Below are 19,002 nucleotides of genomic sequence, written 5' to 3'. Positions count from 1 at the left end.
GGCAGACTGGAATTGAGAGAGTAGGTAAGGCAACGTGCTCAAGGTCAGAAAGCTGGAATTGGGGATCGGGGATTCAAACCCCGAGAGTCCAATTCCGTGTATCAAAGAAGAACTCTCCTTTACGTCTTAGGTTTACCTGCGTGAGTTATAAAAGAAAATCACTTCTCAGTTCCGGTGATGACAATCGCCTTATTTACACACGGGGGCGGCTATTACATGCCAGGGACGCTTTATTCCCATTTTCTCATTTCTTTCCCACAATAAAACCCTTGAGATACAATGTTTAATTCCCATGCTCAGGACCAAAAAATGAATCAGGGAGAAGACGAAAAGGATCTGCCCAAGGGTGGAAATCCAGGCAGACGAGCTCCCGTGCGAGCCTCTCAGTCTTTTCTGGCAAAGAAACGAGGGAACGGAGGACCTCCAAGGACCTCCAAGGGATGCCAGGGGAGTACAATGAAATAATGGATGTGAAAAGGCCTCGGTGAACAAGTGCAAGGGTTAAGGCCTACCCCGTTGAATTACTGTTGAAAACTGATTTGCCAGGACCCCCGTGCAACGGCTCCCAGTGCCGACCCCGGCCATTCTCCGCCCAATCTCCAGCGATCTCTTTGAATCTCTTTCTCTAGCTCCTCCGATCCTGCCCCCCGAACACTTGGCTGAGCAGCGGAGCGGAGAATAGAAGGTACGCGCGCAAGCGGGAGGCGGGGCCTCGCTCCCGGATCTCTCCCGGGGGGGCGGGGGGGGCGGCTTCTGCGCAGGCGCCGTGGCGGCCCGGCTTCGCCTGCCCCGTCTCCGCGGCCAATGAGAGCGCGCGGCGCGCTCGGGACGTCTTAACGCTCCCTGAGTCGTTGCGTGCGAGGGGGGCGACGTAAGGGCGCTCGGCGAGTCCGTCTCTCCTCGAATGAAAGGAAACAACCTCCGGCGACAGAAGCCCGCTCCCAGGCGCTGCCGGAGACCCGAGCGGCCACTTTCTCTCGCTCTCGTCCCTCGCGGCCGCTCGTCGGCCCGCCGCTCGGCCCGGCGCCCCCGCGGTGAGTGCGCCCCCGCCGGTCCCCCCGCGGCCCCCCATTCTCTGCCCGGCGGGAGAAGACAAGGAGGATGGCGGTGGCCAGGCCGCCGCCCCTGCCCGTGGTGAAAGGGGGACTCTCGGGGGTCTCGCTTTATTGTCAGGGCCCCCGGGAGCGCCGCTCGCGGCGGGCGCGCGGTGGAGGGCGCCGCGGCGAAAAAGTGCGGTGGAGGCGCCGGGCGAGAGGCGGGGCGGGAGCGCGGAGTTCGGGGGAGGGGGCCGCCAACATTTGGGGGGCAGCCTGGCCGAAGGTGCTCGGGGCGTCGGGAAGTCTTGGCCGCTCCGGGACATATTAGGGAAGGAGGGAGACTCCCGGGTGTGTGTGTGGGGGGGGGAGTGAGAGGATGGTGAGGGCAAACGGGGAGGGGGGGTGGTGTCGAGCCTTTGGGGAGCGAGGGGGGGGGGAAAAAACTCCGGGGTGGGGGGTGTTTCGGGGTGAGAGGGAAGAGGGGACGAGGAGAGGGGCCAACTCCGGAGGGCAGGAGGGTGAAAGAAAAAGTGGGAGCCGGCTTAGTTCCCGGCATTCGGGGGAGGGCGGGCGGGGGGGGGCGGCGTTCGGAGAAAGGACGATTGGGGGACCCCGACTCCGCGGCCGAGAGGAACCTGCCGGAGTCTCTGTGGAGACGGAGAGTTTTGGCGAGTTGATCGGGGCGCCTGACTCCCGAGTTGTGCGTTGGAGAAGAAATAACGGGGAGGTTCAGGACGCTCCGTGGACCATCCTTTATTCTGCGCCCCAGCGAGCGCGGCGTTCTTGGGGAATTGGTTCTTTTTCGATCTTCAGCGTGAAAGTTCGGGGGAGGGCGTGGGGCGCGGGGAGGAACCCCAAACCTTTCTTTTGGAAAAAAACCCTTTCTTTTTTTTTATTATTTTCCCGGGCTTTGTCCTACGGTGGTAGTTCGTTGGGATCGGGTCTTGATCCGTACTGTTCCAATTCTTTCTCCCACCCTGAGGTTTGAAACAACTGGAAAATTCCTTCAGTTTCCTTTTGAATAAGTGCAAAAAAAAAAAAAAAGCAGCAGTGCGAAGCTCGTATTAATATCGTGCAACCAAAATCAGGTGCCCTTCCGGTTCCTCTCGTACTCGTTTATTTCTCACCACCGCCGTAACTTTCCCGGCCGAAATGCTGCATCTTTGGGGAGCAGCTTATGCGTTTTTGATCTGTGTGTTTGTTTCCACTTGGCTGGCGTGTGGAAATTGTTTGATCTTCCGGAACTGCCTTTTTTGTTTTGTTTTGTTTTGTTTTTCGGTCAGAACGGTCTTTTCGGGATACCAGGCATGTGAATGAGCCTTCGAGTTGGTTCTTGAACGCGCTCCTTAGGATTTCAGGTTGTTTCTTCCTTGGCGTGCTTCACAGCCGTCTTCAGAAAGCAGAAATGCATTGATTGCTTTTAGCCTAACTCGCCCGGGTGTGCTGTTGGGTTTCCCTCACCAAAAAGTCATGTTTCCCACGCTGTTCTCTTTGCTTCTTTCTTTATATCAGTTTCATAACATTATGCTGTTTTTTTTAAAGGGCACGGTTTCATTGTTGGACGAAAGCATCAAACTTTGATGATCTCTGGACGCCTTGAAAAACCTTTAGGATAAAATTTAAATGCCGTAAAGCTGTGTGTTTCATTCTGAACCCCTTTATAATGTTCCGTGGGATGCCCTTATTCTTTTTAGCTGGAGTCCCCAAATGTGAAAACACCAGATAAAAATCTGTGTTTTTCTCATAGACATTTTTTGCCAGGAGTCATTGTTTCCTTCATCGTCTCCACTTAGAGTTTCACAAGAAGGCTATAAAAAAGAAAATCAAGCAAGATATGCACAGATGCACTATTTGAATTTTAGTGGAAAAATCCATTTAGTCATTGCACGTTGGGGAAAGTTTTTCATTGGTTTGGTGCACTTTGTGTGTGTGTTCCTGTGCATTTGGCAAATTTTATGTAAACGGATTATAGGGGAAAATGCACTAGAATATTTTTAAAGCAAAATAAAGCCTACCTTTCCCCTCCCTGTATATTTTAGTGTCTTTCCTATCTAGAAGAGCATGTTCTCCAAATTAGAATGGGAAAAAATTCCTTTTTATAAATGAACTAAGACAAAATGCAATAGGGATAGAATTTGGGGGTGGGGCGGCGTGGAATTAGCACCTTCAGGACGGATTCTAAGAATAAAAAGTGATTTATTGGGTACTCCAGGAATTTTCTTTATCTTCAACTGGTTTGTAGCCTGTGCTAAGATTACGTGGAATTACACATTAAAGATGTCTGTGCAGATTAGATTCATAATATGCCATCCTTTTCAGCTGGCTAAGGATGACCGGGAGAAATGCTGAATGCATCAGAGCGGCTTGAGAGTGCCTGCTGTTCATTGCATTTGTTGTAATGAAAGCTAATTTAGAACCCAAAGAGCAAATTTTGCTACCATTTTTGAATTTTGATGTTTTGCATAGTTAATTCGAAAGATTTTGGCAGCCATATAAAGCAACTGAATACATATTTGTCTGAGCAAATGCAAACACTTCCCCTTTTGTTTCTTTTGTTTCTCTTCTGTCCTTTCCTTGCCTTTTAATCCTAAAAGTATATGCTGCCTGTTTTCCATCAGATTCATGCTTCTGGCTAGTGCTCTGAATGCAGAGCTATTGTGAAGTGTCTGTTGCCATTAGAAAGACAGAGGTATTTAATATTGCAGATCTCTCTTACAGTGGGCTAGACCCATCAAGGTCAACACTGTAAGGGCCTTTGAAGTTTCTTTCAAAAGAATAACCTAGATAAAAATTGATGCGAAGACCTGTTTTCTTTGTGTCTCTCTGGTCAATTTCGATTTGCATTTTTACATTGAAAAGCTCCGCAGGGTTTGTGAAAATACCACCTTGTTGCCTCAGAGCAGCTGCTGTGTGTGATGATGAACAAGGGCTGCTCGGGAACACCAGTGTAGTTTATACTTTAGTCCATTGCTTAACAGCGATTTTGAAAATCTAGACATCACTGGAAAATGGAAAAGAGTGATGCAGAGACAACGGTGTCAGACTGCTGATTGTGATATGTATTGTGGCAACCTGAATCCTGAGCTTCTTGGTTCAGGTTTGGGAAAACTATACAAATCACAAGACAGGCACCAATTTTTACATTTGCGTAGTCTTCTCGAGAAACCTGTGGAGATTGATGAGCTCAGTCTGAAACCTTCCATGTTAAAGGTTTTCTTTCCCCTTTTATGATGACATACCTCTAATTATAATTGAACTAAATAGAAGACTTAGAGAAACATTTCGTTATGCCACATTACTAATTTCAGCACGAAAGTTACTGTGTTGGAAAAGACTAGCTTGCTCTCTCAAGAGTTTGGAGTACTTTTCAGAGTTCTGTATGTTTTTATAAATGATAGATCTCCAAATTCTGAATTTCAGAGTTTTCATTAAATTAGTTGTTAGCTTAATATTTCTTGAAAAAAGAATGGAATGGCAATAATTGCAAAATTGTGTTTCTTATTAAAACTTTTAGAAGCCATGCTTAAGTAAATTAATTTGTCTCAGCTTTTGAATATGTGAACTTTTGGGAATTTTTCTATTCATTTCAGATACTGTGGTAAGATACCTAGTAGTTTTGCCCTCCTCTTAGACGTAATTCTTTGTGTCCTTGAGGGGGCATATAACAGTATGTGAAAGATATTTTGCATTAATGTCAGGATATGATTATTTTAATACCATACATTGTACTTTTCCTTCTTACCCACTCAGGGTTCTAAATTTTTTCAGATTCTCCTTAATCTGGGAATCATTTGATTTTTATCAGTTGTTTCATTGGCTTATATTTACACGTATACACATTTGTATTTTTTTCTACAGGGCATCTGTGGTTTGCAAATTAATTTGTCTATACTCACGAGCCCTCTTTAAGCACAGATCCTAGTGCACTGGCTGAATATTAAACAATTGACATGACTGCCAACAGGATTTTACAATGAAATTAACCCCTTTGTTACCCTTCTTATTTCCTGTAGTATTTCTTGAGAGTTAAAGTGGCATTCTAAAGGCAATTTAAAAATCATGTCCAGCTCAGCTGAACAGAAAAAAGGGCCTACAAGACAGCGCAAATGTGGCTTTTGTAAGTCAAACAGAGACAAGGAATGTGGACAGCTGCTAATATCGGAAAACCAGAAGGTGGCAGCACATCATAAGTGCATGGTAAGTGTATGAGGAGCAACCCAGGGACCTGAAACCACAAAAACCTTAACAATAACTATTCTTGAATACTGGAGGTGGGGGGTGGGGGGTGGAAACCACTGTTGCATTTTTAAGAAGTGATTTCTCATTAGCGCTATGCTATTTTTACCGGAAAATGTCCTTTTAAATTTAACATTTTTATGCACTGTTTTGCTATAATTTCTTTATATGAAGTATAATTTTTTTAATGTGCTTTATATAGCTCTTTTCATCTGCTTTGGTATCTTCACACTCTGATAACGAAAGTCTTGGTGGATTTTCTATTGAAGATGTCCAAAAGGAAATTAAAAGAGGCACAAAGCTGGTAAGTTGCTATTTCTGCCTCTTGAGAATGAAACTTATTTTAAACTCATTAAGGAGGAAATTGCTTATTTTTAGAGTGTATTGCATTATTAACCGTATAATTTTAAATTTAAGTCTTTTTTTCCTTTCCAAACCAACAAATTCCAAGCCTGAATTTAACTAACTTACCACTCACCAAAAAAAAGGGAATGAATCACTATTTCTGTTATTTTTTTTCCTTTTTGAAAAAAATGAAAATTGTCTTGAAGGCTGTATTGACTTAGAAAAGAAGCAGCTTGCTTAATCTAATGTATTGTGTGTTAAAATCTTCATTCAAGTATATTTTCATAATTAAAATCTGGTGTTTTCCATTATTGAGTAATTGTGGTCACTACAAATGAAGATGGCATTATCCTTTCAACAAGAAAATGTTTAGTACTTGTTGAGCAAAATATGTTTATGCTGTTCAGCTATATAACAGTATTTTCAATAACTGTTGATGAGTTTTGTAATTTTTCTGAAGCTGTGATCAAGTATTATGTCCTAGTTGTCTTTATTACCAGTGTCCAGATTGGCAAGATACTGTGTTGTTTATTGGAACAGAAGTTATCATCTCAGTGGGTATATATGACATATTACGATTTATATTGAGACTGTTAATTCCAGTATTTCATATTGTTATTTTTCTCCTTTGATCTCCATAGTGAAAGTAAAGACTATCTTTGCTATCCGGTATTTATCTTAAAGATGACTTTGGCAGAACATATTATGTCTTATGTTCATGGGTACTGATTACTCCCATACTTCACAAAAAAATCTGTTTTTCTTTGGGGGGGCTGCACCTGGCAATGCTCAGGGGTTGTTCCTGGTTCTGTACTCAGGATTACCCCTGGTGGTGGGAGCTCAGGGACCATAAGGGATGCTGTGGATCAAACCCAGCTCAGTTGCAAGCAAGCACCCTACCCTCTGTACTCTTGTACACTTATACTCTTGGTCCCCATTTCACCAAAAATCTGATGGGGTGAAAAGGACTGATTCTGATGATTGGGAATAATCTAGTTGGAAAAGTAGCCAATCTTCCAGGATTAGACAAAAAAAGTAATACAAAGAAGTTCCAAAATAACCTTTGCGATTTGCTAAATCATCTCAAGGCGTAGAATCAGTATTGGCACAAATGGGAATTCAGATCAGAACCCAATACAGTTTTTATTGTAACGAGACCCTAACTGAAAATGTTTGTCTCTCACCCTCCAGACTATTGATAGCAATAGAATGCTCCATTTTTGGAAATGCAGTTTTTATGTGGTGGCTTTAGAGTTCTTACTGTATGGCTTGCTGATTTTTGAGAACTGGAGCAGTATGTTTGTATTTCCCACTACTTAATCACAAGTGCAGGTACAAAGAATGGCGATTATTTACTTGAAGTTGGTTGTGCTGTAAACCATAGGCCCTGCTGTTTATTTGTTGGTATTATGACTGTTCCAGAAACAAAAAGCACTTCTCCACTTATTTGCGTTTTGGTCACTCATATGACTGGTCTGGTCAGAACAAGTTGCAGTTTGGGTCCCACATGTTACTAGTCTTAGTGCCATGCCTAGTTTTCCACAAAGCAGTGTCGTATGCCATTCTAGCAGTATCATTAAATTCATTTTGGCAGTTTAATTTATTTGGTAGAGTTGGAAAGAAAGCAGCAGAACTTTGTACACTGTTCACAATTACAAATTGTCTTGATTCATTTTTAATGCTGTGATATAGAGAGTTAATTTTTATTCCCAAGTGGACTGCATTATAAATAGCTACCCTGATCTAGGGAGTGAAACTCTTTTGGGAGTAAGGGTATAAACTCTAGTACCAGACTTGGATTTGAATCCCAGTGCTGTCACATAACTGGCCCGGTGACCATGGGCAAGTGATGTTCTCTATGCTGTTTTTGTCACCTGCCAATAGGAGATAACGGCAGTCTGTCCAACTTAGAGGTATAGTGAGAAGGAAAGAGAGGCTGTATAGGACTTAAACCAGGGTACCTGGCACATGGTCAGCCTTGTAAGTGGTAGCTGCCATTGTGATTATTATTTGTGATATCCATATAGCCCTGCTAATGTCATTATAGGCAAATGGGAAGCTTTTGTGGTGTAGGAGGCTCTGAGCTGGTTTTTGTGTTAAACTCTGCCCCTGACACTCTAACTTGAAACAGGTCATTAAATCTTTCTTTTTTACAGCAGCGAAGAGATAATGCTGTATCACTGCATAATAAACAGTGACGGCATAAGCCTGAAAAGTGTTATGAGAGGGATATTAGCGAGGACTGAGGAGAGGCGTTTTGAAGCCATTTTCAAGCTTGGGTATCTGCACTCAAGACCAGCAGCAGAACAGGAGTGCTTTGAGCCTGGATATAGAAATTGTGTTTCCTTTTCGTCCTCCCAAAATGTCAGAATTTAAATAACTTACATAAGGGATATGAGTGTAATATTTATGTGTTTAACTTGGAAGTGCATTGTAAGTTTCCTTTTTCACCTTTCATTTTGCTCCTTCATTATTTTTACTCGAAGTGCTATCAAGTAACCCAGATTTCATGTTTTCTTCTTTAATTTTTCCCTCTGTAGATTTGTTTAAGCAATCAAAGGGACATGCATCAAATAGGAAGGGAGGATAAAAATGGTGAAGAGATTTATGAAGGTAGATAACATAAACGAGATAACTGGTTATCCTCATGGATTTTTAAAAAACCTTTCTGGTTTTGGGGATGCTAGCAATGCTCAGTCAGGAGATACTCCTGGCTCTGCACTCAGGAATTACTCCTGGCAGTGCTCCGGAGACCATATGGGATGTGAGGGATTCAACCCCGGTTGACCACATGCAAGGCAAACACCCTGCCCTCTGTGGCCTCTCCTCGGGGACCCTTTTTTTCATTTCTTATTTTTTAAATTTTATTTTTCATAAAGTTGTACGCAGTAATTGATTACATTCAATATTTCAACACCAATCCCACCACCATTACACCTTCCCACAACCATTATTTTGGATTTTGCAACCACCACTCAAGCCTGCCCCAAGGGTAGATGCTAGATAATTTATTTTGTATTGCTTGTTATGAATAGCTTGAAATGTTGTGTGGCCATGAAAGCGGCCGCATGTACTCCTGGAATTTTAAAATTTTAAATAATTGGGGTCTGGAGACATCTCTGCAGCGAGCTGCTCAGTTCTGAAATTCATTTATGAGTCTCTGGATCATGGCTGTTCATGCGCTTAAATGGCACCTGGAGGCAGTTCGTGGGTGGATGTGACAGCCAGGACCCCTGAAGGGGCGGGGAGGTGGGAAGGAGTGACTTGTCCCTAGTCCCTGGAGGCCTGGAGTTTGCAGTCACTGGTCCCACATACCTGGGTTTTTCATTGGGTCCTGGAGGTTTGTGGCTGCCGGGATTCATACAGGGTAGGTGGAGGGACGATGCCTGCTCCTGTCTGAGGTACCTGGTGAAATTAGCGCAGTGTCCAGAACATTTCTGGGTGAGCTGCTCAGTTCAGAGATTCATTCCTCATGGACTTTTAAAAAGGAACTTTACCCTGAAAGTCTGTTTGCCCTGGCTCTGGTTCCTCTAGATTAAGTACGTCATGAATACCTGTTGAAAGTGACTGGGAGCAACCGGAGCAATAATAGAGCAGGTAGAGCCTTTGCTTTGCACACGGCTGAACCGGGCCGACATGGGTTCGATTTCTGGCATCTCATATGGTCTGCATCCCGTATGGTCTCCAGAGCAGAGCCAGAAGTAACCCCTGGGCATTGCCGGGTATGGTCCAAAAAGCAAAGAAAGGAAGGAGGGAAGGAGGGAAGGAGGGAAGGAGGGAAGGAAGGAAGGAAGGAAGGAAGGAAGGAAGGAAGGAGAGAAAGAAAGAAGGAAAGAAAGAAAGAAAGAAAGAAATGACTGGGGGCAAAACAGGTTTGTGATGGGCCGGAGAGATAGGACAGGGGTTAGTGGTTAGTTGCTTGCCTTATACACAGCCAACTCTAATTTGATCCCTGGCACCACATAAAGTCCTATGAGCTTCAAGCCAGGAGTAAGCCCTTAGCACAGGTGTGGCTCAAACCACCCCTCCAAAAAAAATCAAGTCCACCCCTGACCAGTTCTGCTCAGTACTTAGTGTGGTTGCAGAGGTGCCCACTTGCCCCAGAGGAAATAGAAGTGGCTGGGACTTGAGGTGTCAGTGGCTAGGCTGCCAGGCAGGCACTAGAGTCGTAGGAGAGTGGGAGGTCTCCGTGGAGTGCGGTGTATAGGGGTGTGACCACTGCTCTGCTGTTTCCCCGAGTACTTTGCAAGATTTCCTTCAGGGCCACAAGGGATCAGGAGGAGAGTTCTGCTGCCCAAACCTTGGCATGTCTTTTATCGTATCCTTGAAGTACATGGGTGCCGAGATGAACCAGGAAAACTTGGCCAGTGTGTGAGATTTTTCCCATTTGTGACTCTGGTTTTAATATCTATATCTATCTATCTATCTATCTATATATATGCATATATCTCCCACCCTTAAGTGATTTATGCTTCCTGTTGCAGCCATATGGAGGCAGCATGACTACCATCTACTCTGTGTAGTCTTAATTCTCCAGCCTAGTAGTTGAGAAAGAAGATTTCTAAGTAAAGTGATAGATTATCAGGGCAGTTTGCATTTTGTTTCAAGCGACATTTGAGTCCATTTGAGGAACAGGTTCTTTCTGAAAGGAGCTAGGTGGGGAGATCATTAAGCATGTAGATGCACATTGGCTAGTTATTGTTCTAATGGGTACCTGTGTCAGATGGATCTGAGACTCGAGCAGGAGTTTGCCTTTCTTTTATTTTTTTTTGCTTTTTTGGGTCACACCCGGCAATGCATAGGGGTTACTCCTGGCTCTGCACTCAGAAATTCCTCCTGGCAGTGCTCAGGGGACCATATGGGATGCTGGGAATCAAACCTGGGTTGGCTGCGTGCAAGGCAAACACCCTACCCGCTGTGCTATCGCTCCAGCCCCGAGTTTGCCTTTCTTATCTCCGGGCAAGATTTGCTATAAGCCATCCAGTGGAAGGTCTTAGCTGGCCTCTTTTTGTTCTGTGCACCCACCATAGAGGGTTAATTTCATGCTCTGAGTACATAATAAGTGACACCCATTTTTTTATTCACAGGAATGGTTCAGTCACCCAGTGTATTCATTGGTTATTACATAAAAGCCTAATTTAGGAACTTCTGACTTCTTTTTCTTTTTAAAAATGTTTAGGAGTTGGAGATTATGGCAGGGAAGATGGATGCTTGCCATGTATGTGGCTGACTCAGGTTCGATTCCCCAGCACCCTATATGGTCCTCTGAGCAGTGGCCCCCAAACGTAAAATACAAAAATGTTTATTTTAGGGGTTTTGTTTTGGGGGGAAGCCACACCCAGCAGTGTTCGGAGTTACTTCCAGTGTTGCGCAAGGGCTTTGAGATGCCAGGGATTGAACCCAGACCCTCCAGACCTGTGAAATATACGCTCAACCCATTCAGCCAATACTCTGCCTCCTAAAATGCTCACTTAAAAGGATAAAACATTTAAAGATGAAATTTGCCAATGTAAGAGACACCTATAGGCTTACAACCTCAATTAAATTGGTATTCATATTTTTCTATAACTGCTACAGATTTCATCTATCATTATTATTATTTTTGGGAGGTTGAACCACACCTGGCAATGCTCAGGTATTACTCCTGGTTCTACACTTAGAAATAACTCCTGGAGATACTTGGGGGGACCATATGGGATGCTGGAGATCGAACCCAGGTTGGTCACGCTCAAGACAAGTGTTCTACCTGCTGTACTATCATTCTGGCCCCACATTTTTATTTTTATTTATTTTTATTTTTTGCTTTTTGGGTCACACCTGGTGATGCACAAGGGTTACTCCTGGCTCTGCACTCAGGAATCACTTCTGGTGGTGCTCAGGGGACCATATGGGATGCTGGGAATCGAACCCAGGTCGGCCGCATGCAAGGCAAACGCCCTACCCGCTGTGCTATTGCTCCAGCCCCATACATTTTTATTTATTTTTTAATCTTCATATTTATTTTTTTAAAAATTGACTTATTGGTGGGCCAGAATGATACTAGAGTCTCTTTCCATTAAAGGAGACTTCTTTTTCTTTCTAAAGAGGAAAAATCACAGAGGTGGAGCAGATAGGGCTATGCCTTGCACATAGCTGGTCCAGGTCCAATCCCCGGGACCACGTAGGGTCCCCCCAACCCCAATATGAACAGTCCCTGAGTGTATAGCCAGAAGTTAGCCATGAGCACCGCCAGGTGCAGCCCCAAAACAACAAAAAAAACTCCACGAAACTATACAGACGTTATTAATAGCAATCTGATTTTGTTCTAAATTCAGTGTTGTTTCCTTGTTTATTAGAAAACTAAGCTCAAATCAGTTCATTTTCTTATGGGTGTTTCTTTTTTTTGGGGGGTGCACACAGGTGATGCTTAGGGATGACTTCTAACTCTGCTCTTAGGAATTACTACTGGCATACTCAGTGGACCATATGGGATGCTGGGACAGGCACCCTACCCGAAGTACTATCTCCAGCACCAAAGCAGTTCATTTTTTACACTGATTTTTTTTGGGGTGGCTGGCTTAAAAGGCAGTCTAGCAGGGTGAGAGAGATTGCACAGCAGGTTGAGCACATGCTCTTTACACAGGAGGCCTGGTTTTATTGCCACCACTGCATGCCTGAGCCCCAAGACTGAGATCTAAGCACTGAGCCAGGAACAGCCCCTGAGCACCTCCAGGTGTGCCACCTAAAACACACCAAACCCGAAAGGGCAGTTGAGTGTACAGATCCAGTGACTCTGCCAAGGCAGTTACTATGACTTCAAATCCCAGCAGTGCCCACGGGCTACTTCCAGCTTGGCTTCTGGTTCACTTAAGCCTTGACCGTAGGCCTCCCATATGCAAAACATCTGTTCCACCCACTGCACCCCTTATTTTGACAAAACTGTAGACACAGTATTAAATACACAAACCGAAGATTCTCTATTAGCCTTGAAATCGTTTTGTAGGTTCCCACAATAAAAAAGACCAATTCTGGGCCTGAATATAGCATGGAGGGTGTTTACCTTGGCACACAGCCAAACTGAGTTTAATCCCCAGCATCCAATATGGTCCCTTGAGCACCACCAGAGGTAATTCCTGAGCACAGCTGGGTGTGACCCAGAAAGCCCACCCACCAAAATAAAAGACCAGTTTCAACATAGTCTTCATTTTGTTGTTTACTCAGTGGAGCACTTGTCACTCCAGAGAAACAGGATGTGGGGTTTTGAGAGGTTTTTTTTTTGGAGGGGGGTGGTCATACCCAGCGATGCTCAGGGATTACTCCTGGCTCATGAACTCAGGAATTACTCCTGGCAGTGCTTAGGGGGGGACCATGTGGGATGCTGGGAATTGAACCCAGGTTGGCCGAGTGCAAGGCAAACACCCTACCCATTGTGCTATCACTCCAGCCCCGGTCTAGATATTGGGCCAACCATGAAGTTACACAGATCCAATTTGTAGATACACTTTTCCATTTGTGTAGGTGGAAGGACAGATGGGTCCTTCATCTTCAGATGGGTAAGGTTGCTGCTACCCATCATCTTCAGATGGGTAAGGTTGCTGCTTAGAAATGGTAAGCTTTAGGAAAAAAAAGAAATGGTAAGCTTTAGGGAAAACAGTGGGAGGATTTAGTCCAGGAGACAGGCTGGCGATTCTACAGTGCATCACTAAATCTGACAGTAATGGATTGGATTGGATTTGAGTAAGCAGGGATGATTGCAGAGCCTTGAAACATTTAACCAGAACTTCCATTGAGGTAGAAGAGGCCAGGGAAGGACAGAGCAGGGGGTGGCAAGAGTAAGTGCCATACAGTGAGACACTGGCAAATGAAATCCAGTAAGTGCCACATGATTGCTGTCCATATACATAGCCATCCGTCAGCATGTCAAACTCAACCTCTCTAAGCTAGTGTTTGTCCTCATCCTGCCTTGCAATTTTTTTGTCTAATTCTATAATTTATATACTGTAATGCAGAACTTATGGTTTACTTTTTAAAAAAATGTTTTATTGATTCACTGTGAGATAGAGGATTACAAAATTATTCATGATTGCTTTTCAGTCATAGAATGTTCCAACACCCATCCCTCCACCAGTGTAATTTCCCAGCACCAGTGTCCTCAGTTTCCCTCCCTCCCCTCCAAGCCACCTCTCACTCCTGCCTGCTTCTATGTCAGGCACCTCTCTTTTCTCTCTCTCTCTCTCTCTCTCTCTCTCTCTCTCTCTCTCTCTTTTTCTCTCTCATTTCAGGCGTTATGGTTTGCAATACAGATGCTGAAAGTTACCTGTATCACTTTACCTGTTTTCAACGCTCAGTTCTTGTCCAGAGTGATCATTTCCAACTAGTATTATCGTAATGGACCCTCCTGTATCTTAACTACCCTTCATCTCGCACACCACTGACCAACCTTTGACTAGTTCTCCTGGCCCATTTTCCCTGGCCTTGGATATTAGTGTCATGCTTTTTTTATATCCCACAAATGAATGCAGTCCTTCTATGTCTGTCCCTTTCCTTCTGACTCATTTCACTCAGCATGATGCTCTCCATGCCCATCCATTTATAGGCAAATTTTATGACCTCATTTTTCCTAACAGATTTCATGACCTCATTTTTCCTAACAGCTATGTAGTATTCCATTGTGTAGATGTACCACAGTTTCTTTTTCCATATGTCTATTCTTTGGCACTCAGGTTGTTTCCAGATTCTGGCTATTGTGAATAGTGCTGCAATGAACATAGGATTGCAGATGGTGTTTTTGCTGTGTGTTTTTGTGCCCCAGGGTATATTCCGGGACGTGGTATTGCTGGTAGAATGGGAGCTGAATTTTCAGTTTTTTGAGGAATGTCCATATTGTTTTCCAGAAAGGCCGGACCAGTTGGCATTCCCGCCAGCAATGAATGAGGGCCCCTTTCTCCCTACATCCGCGCCAGAACTGGTTGTTCTTATTTATTTGTATGTGTGCCAGTCTCAGTGGCATGACATATCTCATTGTTGTTTTGATTTGCATCTCCCTCATGATTAGTGATCAAGATACAAAGACAGCCCATGGAACTGGAAAAAGTATTCACCCAATACCCATCTGATAAGGGGTTAATATCAAAGATATACAAGGCACTGATAAAACTTTATAAGAAAAAAACACCCAAGCCCATCAAAAAATGGGGGAAAAATGAACAGAAAATTCCTCAAAGAAAAAATTTGAATGCCCAAAAGGCACATGAAAAAATGCCCTGCAATTTGGTTCTCATCTTGAATCTTCCCTTGCCCTGAACTCTTCCTCCTCTTAGATATATCGCATCGACTCCATTTCTGGGGATGTTTTTGCCTCTTTTCTTCCCGAGCTCTCCCCTGTATTTAGCTCTTCCATCTTTTCAACATGCTACTGCTGCTGCTGAGTTAAGTTCATTTTTTATTCTTTTTTGCAGGGTGTGGGGGGTTGTTATTGGGCCACAGCCTGCAGCACTCAGGGCTTATTCCTAACTCTGTGCTCAGTGGTCACTCCTGGAAGATTTGGAGGACCATATGGGCTGCCAGGGATTGAACTCCTGTTGGCTGCATGCAAGCCCTATCTCCTTGTGTACTATTGCTCTGGCCCCTAAGTGCACCTTTTAAAACCCAGTGCCACTGCTTGACTCCATACTTTGACTGGTTCATTACTGCATAACAAAAAAAGTATGCAGAGGTCTCAGCCTCCTCTTCAGAACTTACCTCTTGGGGTTGGAGTGATAGTACAGTGGGTAAGGCATTTGCTTTGCACGCGGCTAACCCAGATTCAATCCATGGCACCCCATATGGTCCCCTGAGCACTGCCAGGAGTAATTCCTGAGTGCAGGGCCAGGAGTAACCCTTGAGCATTTCTGAGTGTGCTCCAAAAGCCAAAAACAATACAGAACAAAAAAATACCCAGAAGTCATCTCTTGTATTTGAAGGATCTGGCTTTGCTCAAGGCTTACCCCTGGCGTGATGCTCAGGGGACCATAAGTGCTGCTCAGGATTGAATTTGGGTCAGGGATGGATGAGGTGAGCACCTTATGCACTGTATCATCTCTCCAGCTCCCAGAGGTCATCCTCTTAACCCGCCCCCCATTCGTCTCTCATCTCCTCTCATCTCAGTTCCCCAGACACTTTGGCTTGTTCCCAGCACTCTGCGTGTGCTGACGTTACTCATCTCTAGCTTATGCTCTGGATTCTGTTCTTATGTCCAACTCTCAGTTGAGAGCTGAACACCGGTGTGCATTGTATTTTTTTTGGCGGGGGGGGTGGCAACCACACCTGGCAATGCTCAGAATTTACTCCTGGTGGTGCTTGGGGGACCCTATGGAATGCTGGGGATTGAACCTGGGTCGGCTGTGTTGAAAGCAAGTGCACTATCCAAGGTACCGTCACTCTGGACCTGGATTTGTTACGTAGGTGCACTACACCTTCTCACTGTATCAAGAACTCTCAGGGAGGAGGGCCAGTTTTCTTTTCCTCGAGTAAGTGGAGGTAGTGCATGCACAGCACTTAGCATGGTGCTCTGCGTTTCATTGCTGCTGCGTGGTGTTCTGATGAGTGTGTGGGCGTGCAGTAATTGCTGGTTGCATTCGGAGGCGAGTGGCTGGCGCTTTAGTTGAAGAGTGTGAAACCTTAACTGGAAGCTGGGCATACATCGACCGTGGAAGTAAAGGTTTAGCAGCAAATTCCAGTGTCACTTTATCAGTGCTGTAGTGTTTGCAGTGTTTGCCCCATGGGAAGAAGGAAGATCTCGAGGGAGTATGAGTTTAGTGGAACAGCAGAAGGCAATGCTGTCGGTCACCTTTCTGCTATCAGAAGGCTTTTCATGTTTCTCCAACCTTCACTCGCCCAAGATGGAGTTACTCTTGTCTCTCTCAGCAGCGTGCCAAGGCCTCTCTGTGTGGAGTCTGGAGTGCATCTGTATATCAGATATTTGGCAGAGGGCCTCCTACCCGGCACTATGCTAGACTTGGCGGGTCCTCATGACTAGAGGCAGGATGCCTCCAGAGTGCCACAGGAGGGGCTGGAGCGATAGCACAGCGGGTAGGGCACTTGCCTTGCATGCGGCCAACCCGGGTTCGATTCCTAGCATCCCATACAGTCCCCTGAGCATTGCCAGAAGTAATTCCTGAGTGCAGAGCCAGGAGTAACCCCTGTGCATCGCCAGGTGTGACCCCCCCAAAAAAAGGGAAAAGAAAGAATGCCACAGGAGAGGGGCCAGAGAGAGAACATGGCAGGAAGGATGCTTGTCTTGCACGTGGCCAACCTGGGTTCTATCTCCAGCACCATATAAAATTCCCTCTGGCTCCACCTGGAGTGATTCCCTGAGGACCTCCGGGTGTGACTCCCGCTTAAACAGGAATCAGGAATGCCACAGGAGAGCTGGGAAAGATTCCCTTTAGTACCCCTCCACCCCGAAGTCAGAAGGCTTCTCAGAAAGGGCCTTCTGAAATGTGATGCCATAGAAGGCAAAGGGAAAGCGATTTGAGAAGGAGGAATTGGTCAGAAGTGATTTTTTTTTTGCTTTTTGGGTCACACCCGGCAATGCACAGGGGTTACTCCTGGTGGTGCTCAGGGGACCATATGGGATGCTGGGAATCAAACCCAGGTCGGCCGCATGCAAGGCAAACGCCCTACCCGCTGTGCTATTGCTCCAGCCCCTGTCATCGTTTTGTTCTTTCCGGGGGCACACCTGGCACCTTGCTTGGGGCAACGCCTGGTAGTGCTTAGGAGGGAGGCCATATGAGGTGCCCAGATTTGTCTCAGGCTCACAGCTGCATGCTAGGCAAGAGCCTTAAGCTTTGTGCTGTCTCTTGGGGCTTCAGATCACAAATCCTTCAGGCTTTGAGCCTTGTCATCTCAATGGCAGTCATGGACAATACGTACAGAAATGGCCATAAATGCAGTCCAGTAAAACTCTGTGTATGCCCCAGCAGGTAGGGTGTTTACCTTGCATGCAGCCTGCCTGGGTTCAATCCTCAGAACCCCATATGGTCTCCCATGCACCACTCAGAGTGCTTCCTGAGCACAGAGCCCAGGAGTAACTCCTGAGCATCACCAGGTGTGACCCCCCCCAAACAAAAGAAACTTCCTTTATTCCCCCAAGCACACCTGACCCAAATCTTGCACCACCATACCTAGCCCAGAACCTTCGCAGACACACTGCAGGGGCAACTTTGTGGGTGTGGCCCTGGGACTCCCCTACAGCACCACTGGGTGTGACCCTTATATAAAAAATAGTTACTTAGGAGAAGCAGCTGGTAGGCTGGGTTGGCCTGTCAGGGCACTCGTTTTAGGGTATTTTGCAGGGGTCAAAAAAGGGTATGTTTTCTCTTCAAAGATGTATTCACTTGTCCTCACCTCATCAGCTGTGTCCATGTACTACAGATGTATTTATGTACAAGTGAAGTTTTTTTTTAAAATCACAGTATTGCATGCAGATTAATTCTAATGTGTGCAAATATTTTACTTGTCACTTATGTTAAAAATGAACTTTGCTTTACTTTGGAGGTGTGAAGGAGAATGATTGTAAGCCAGAGAGAAAACTTCGAGTCTAATGATGCAGAAAATCAGGTCTTTGACTATTACTGAAGGCATTTATTTTTTAAAAGCTCTGACTATTTTTTTCTCCTTGCTTTTTCTTAATACATTTTTTGTAATTGGGCAGGCTATAAATCTGTGTCATAATATAATTATCTCATTTATTTTTTTCCAGTGGAGAACCCAAACCAAAATATAATTTGTCCTGTTTCAGGCTACTTCCTTGAATGTTAGGCCCTCTTGGCAGACTAAGGCTAGCAGGTTAGCACAGTGTGTCTCAACCCTTTTCCCACTGAGGCCTTTTTCCCACCTTTGTTTCATTTTTGTGCCCCTCACCACCGTCCTATTGGCCCTCCCTTGACATGATTTTCACCTGTGGCCTCCATTGAACTGTCCTGTTTTGGAGTAATCTCTATCAGAAAGACTCACACCTGAGAAGAGCCTGCACAAAACACTTGCATTTAGAGAAAGGCCTTCTGACTCAGAAGAAATAAAAATGCTTCACCGCATCCCAGAAGAGAATTTACATTCTCATCAGTGATGAATCACGAAGTTGGATGGAGTTGGGTATATGTGCTAGTCATCACCAAGGTCAGGAGACTCAGCTGAGTAATAATTTGCTGCTCTTAGTTCGTGGCTCCAATTTCCAAGGCCTCTGAAATGGTCTGTTCAGAAACTGATTAGGTTACGTCTATGACTCAGGTGAAAATAAGTACTCTTCAGTGGCCGTGGGTTCTTAAAAGTATTGCCATCTTAAGTTCTCAGTCGCTCAGGTTTCTCCCTTTCCATTGATTCTGGGCAGCTTTTGGATTTTTTTGGTTTTGCTTTTAGGCCACAC

At 45.0% G+C, this 19,002-nt stretch overlaps 1 protein-coding gene across 2 annotated transcripts in view; it reads left to right on the top strand.

The window, feature by feature from the left end:
* Nucleotides 1-871: 871 nt before the first annotated feature.
* Nucleotides 872-19,002, top strand: part of PHF6 (PHD finger protein 6) — a 57,890-nt gene continuing 39,759 nt past the window's right edge. For both annotated transcript variants that reach the window (XM_055121868.1, XM_004621251.2), the window contains exons 1-3: nt 872-1,034; nt 5,051-5,234; nt 5,476-5,577. In XM_055121868.1, coding sequence (XP_054977843.1) covers nt 5,097-5,234; nt 5,476-5,577 — 240 coding nt within the window. In that variant the 5' untranslated portion in view covers nt 872-1,034; nt 5,051-5,096. The remainder of the gene's footprint in view (nt 1,035-5,050; nt 5,235-5,475; nt 5,578-19,002) is intronic.

This window comes from Sorex araneus, chromosome X (assembly GCF_027595985.1).
Source record: "Sorex araneus isolate mSorAra2 chromosome X, mSorAra2.pri, whole genome shotgun sequence".
NCBI classification, from domain to species: domain Eukaryota; kingdom Metazoa; phylum Chordata; class Mammalia; order Eulipotyphla; family Soricidae; genus Sorex; species Sorex araneus.
This window is presented reverse-complemented; position numbering and strand designations above follow the sequence as displayed.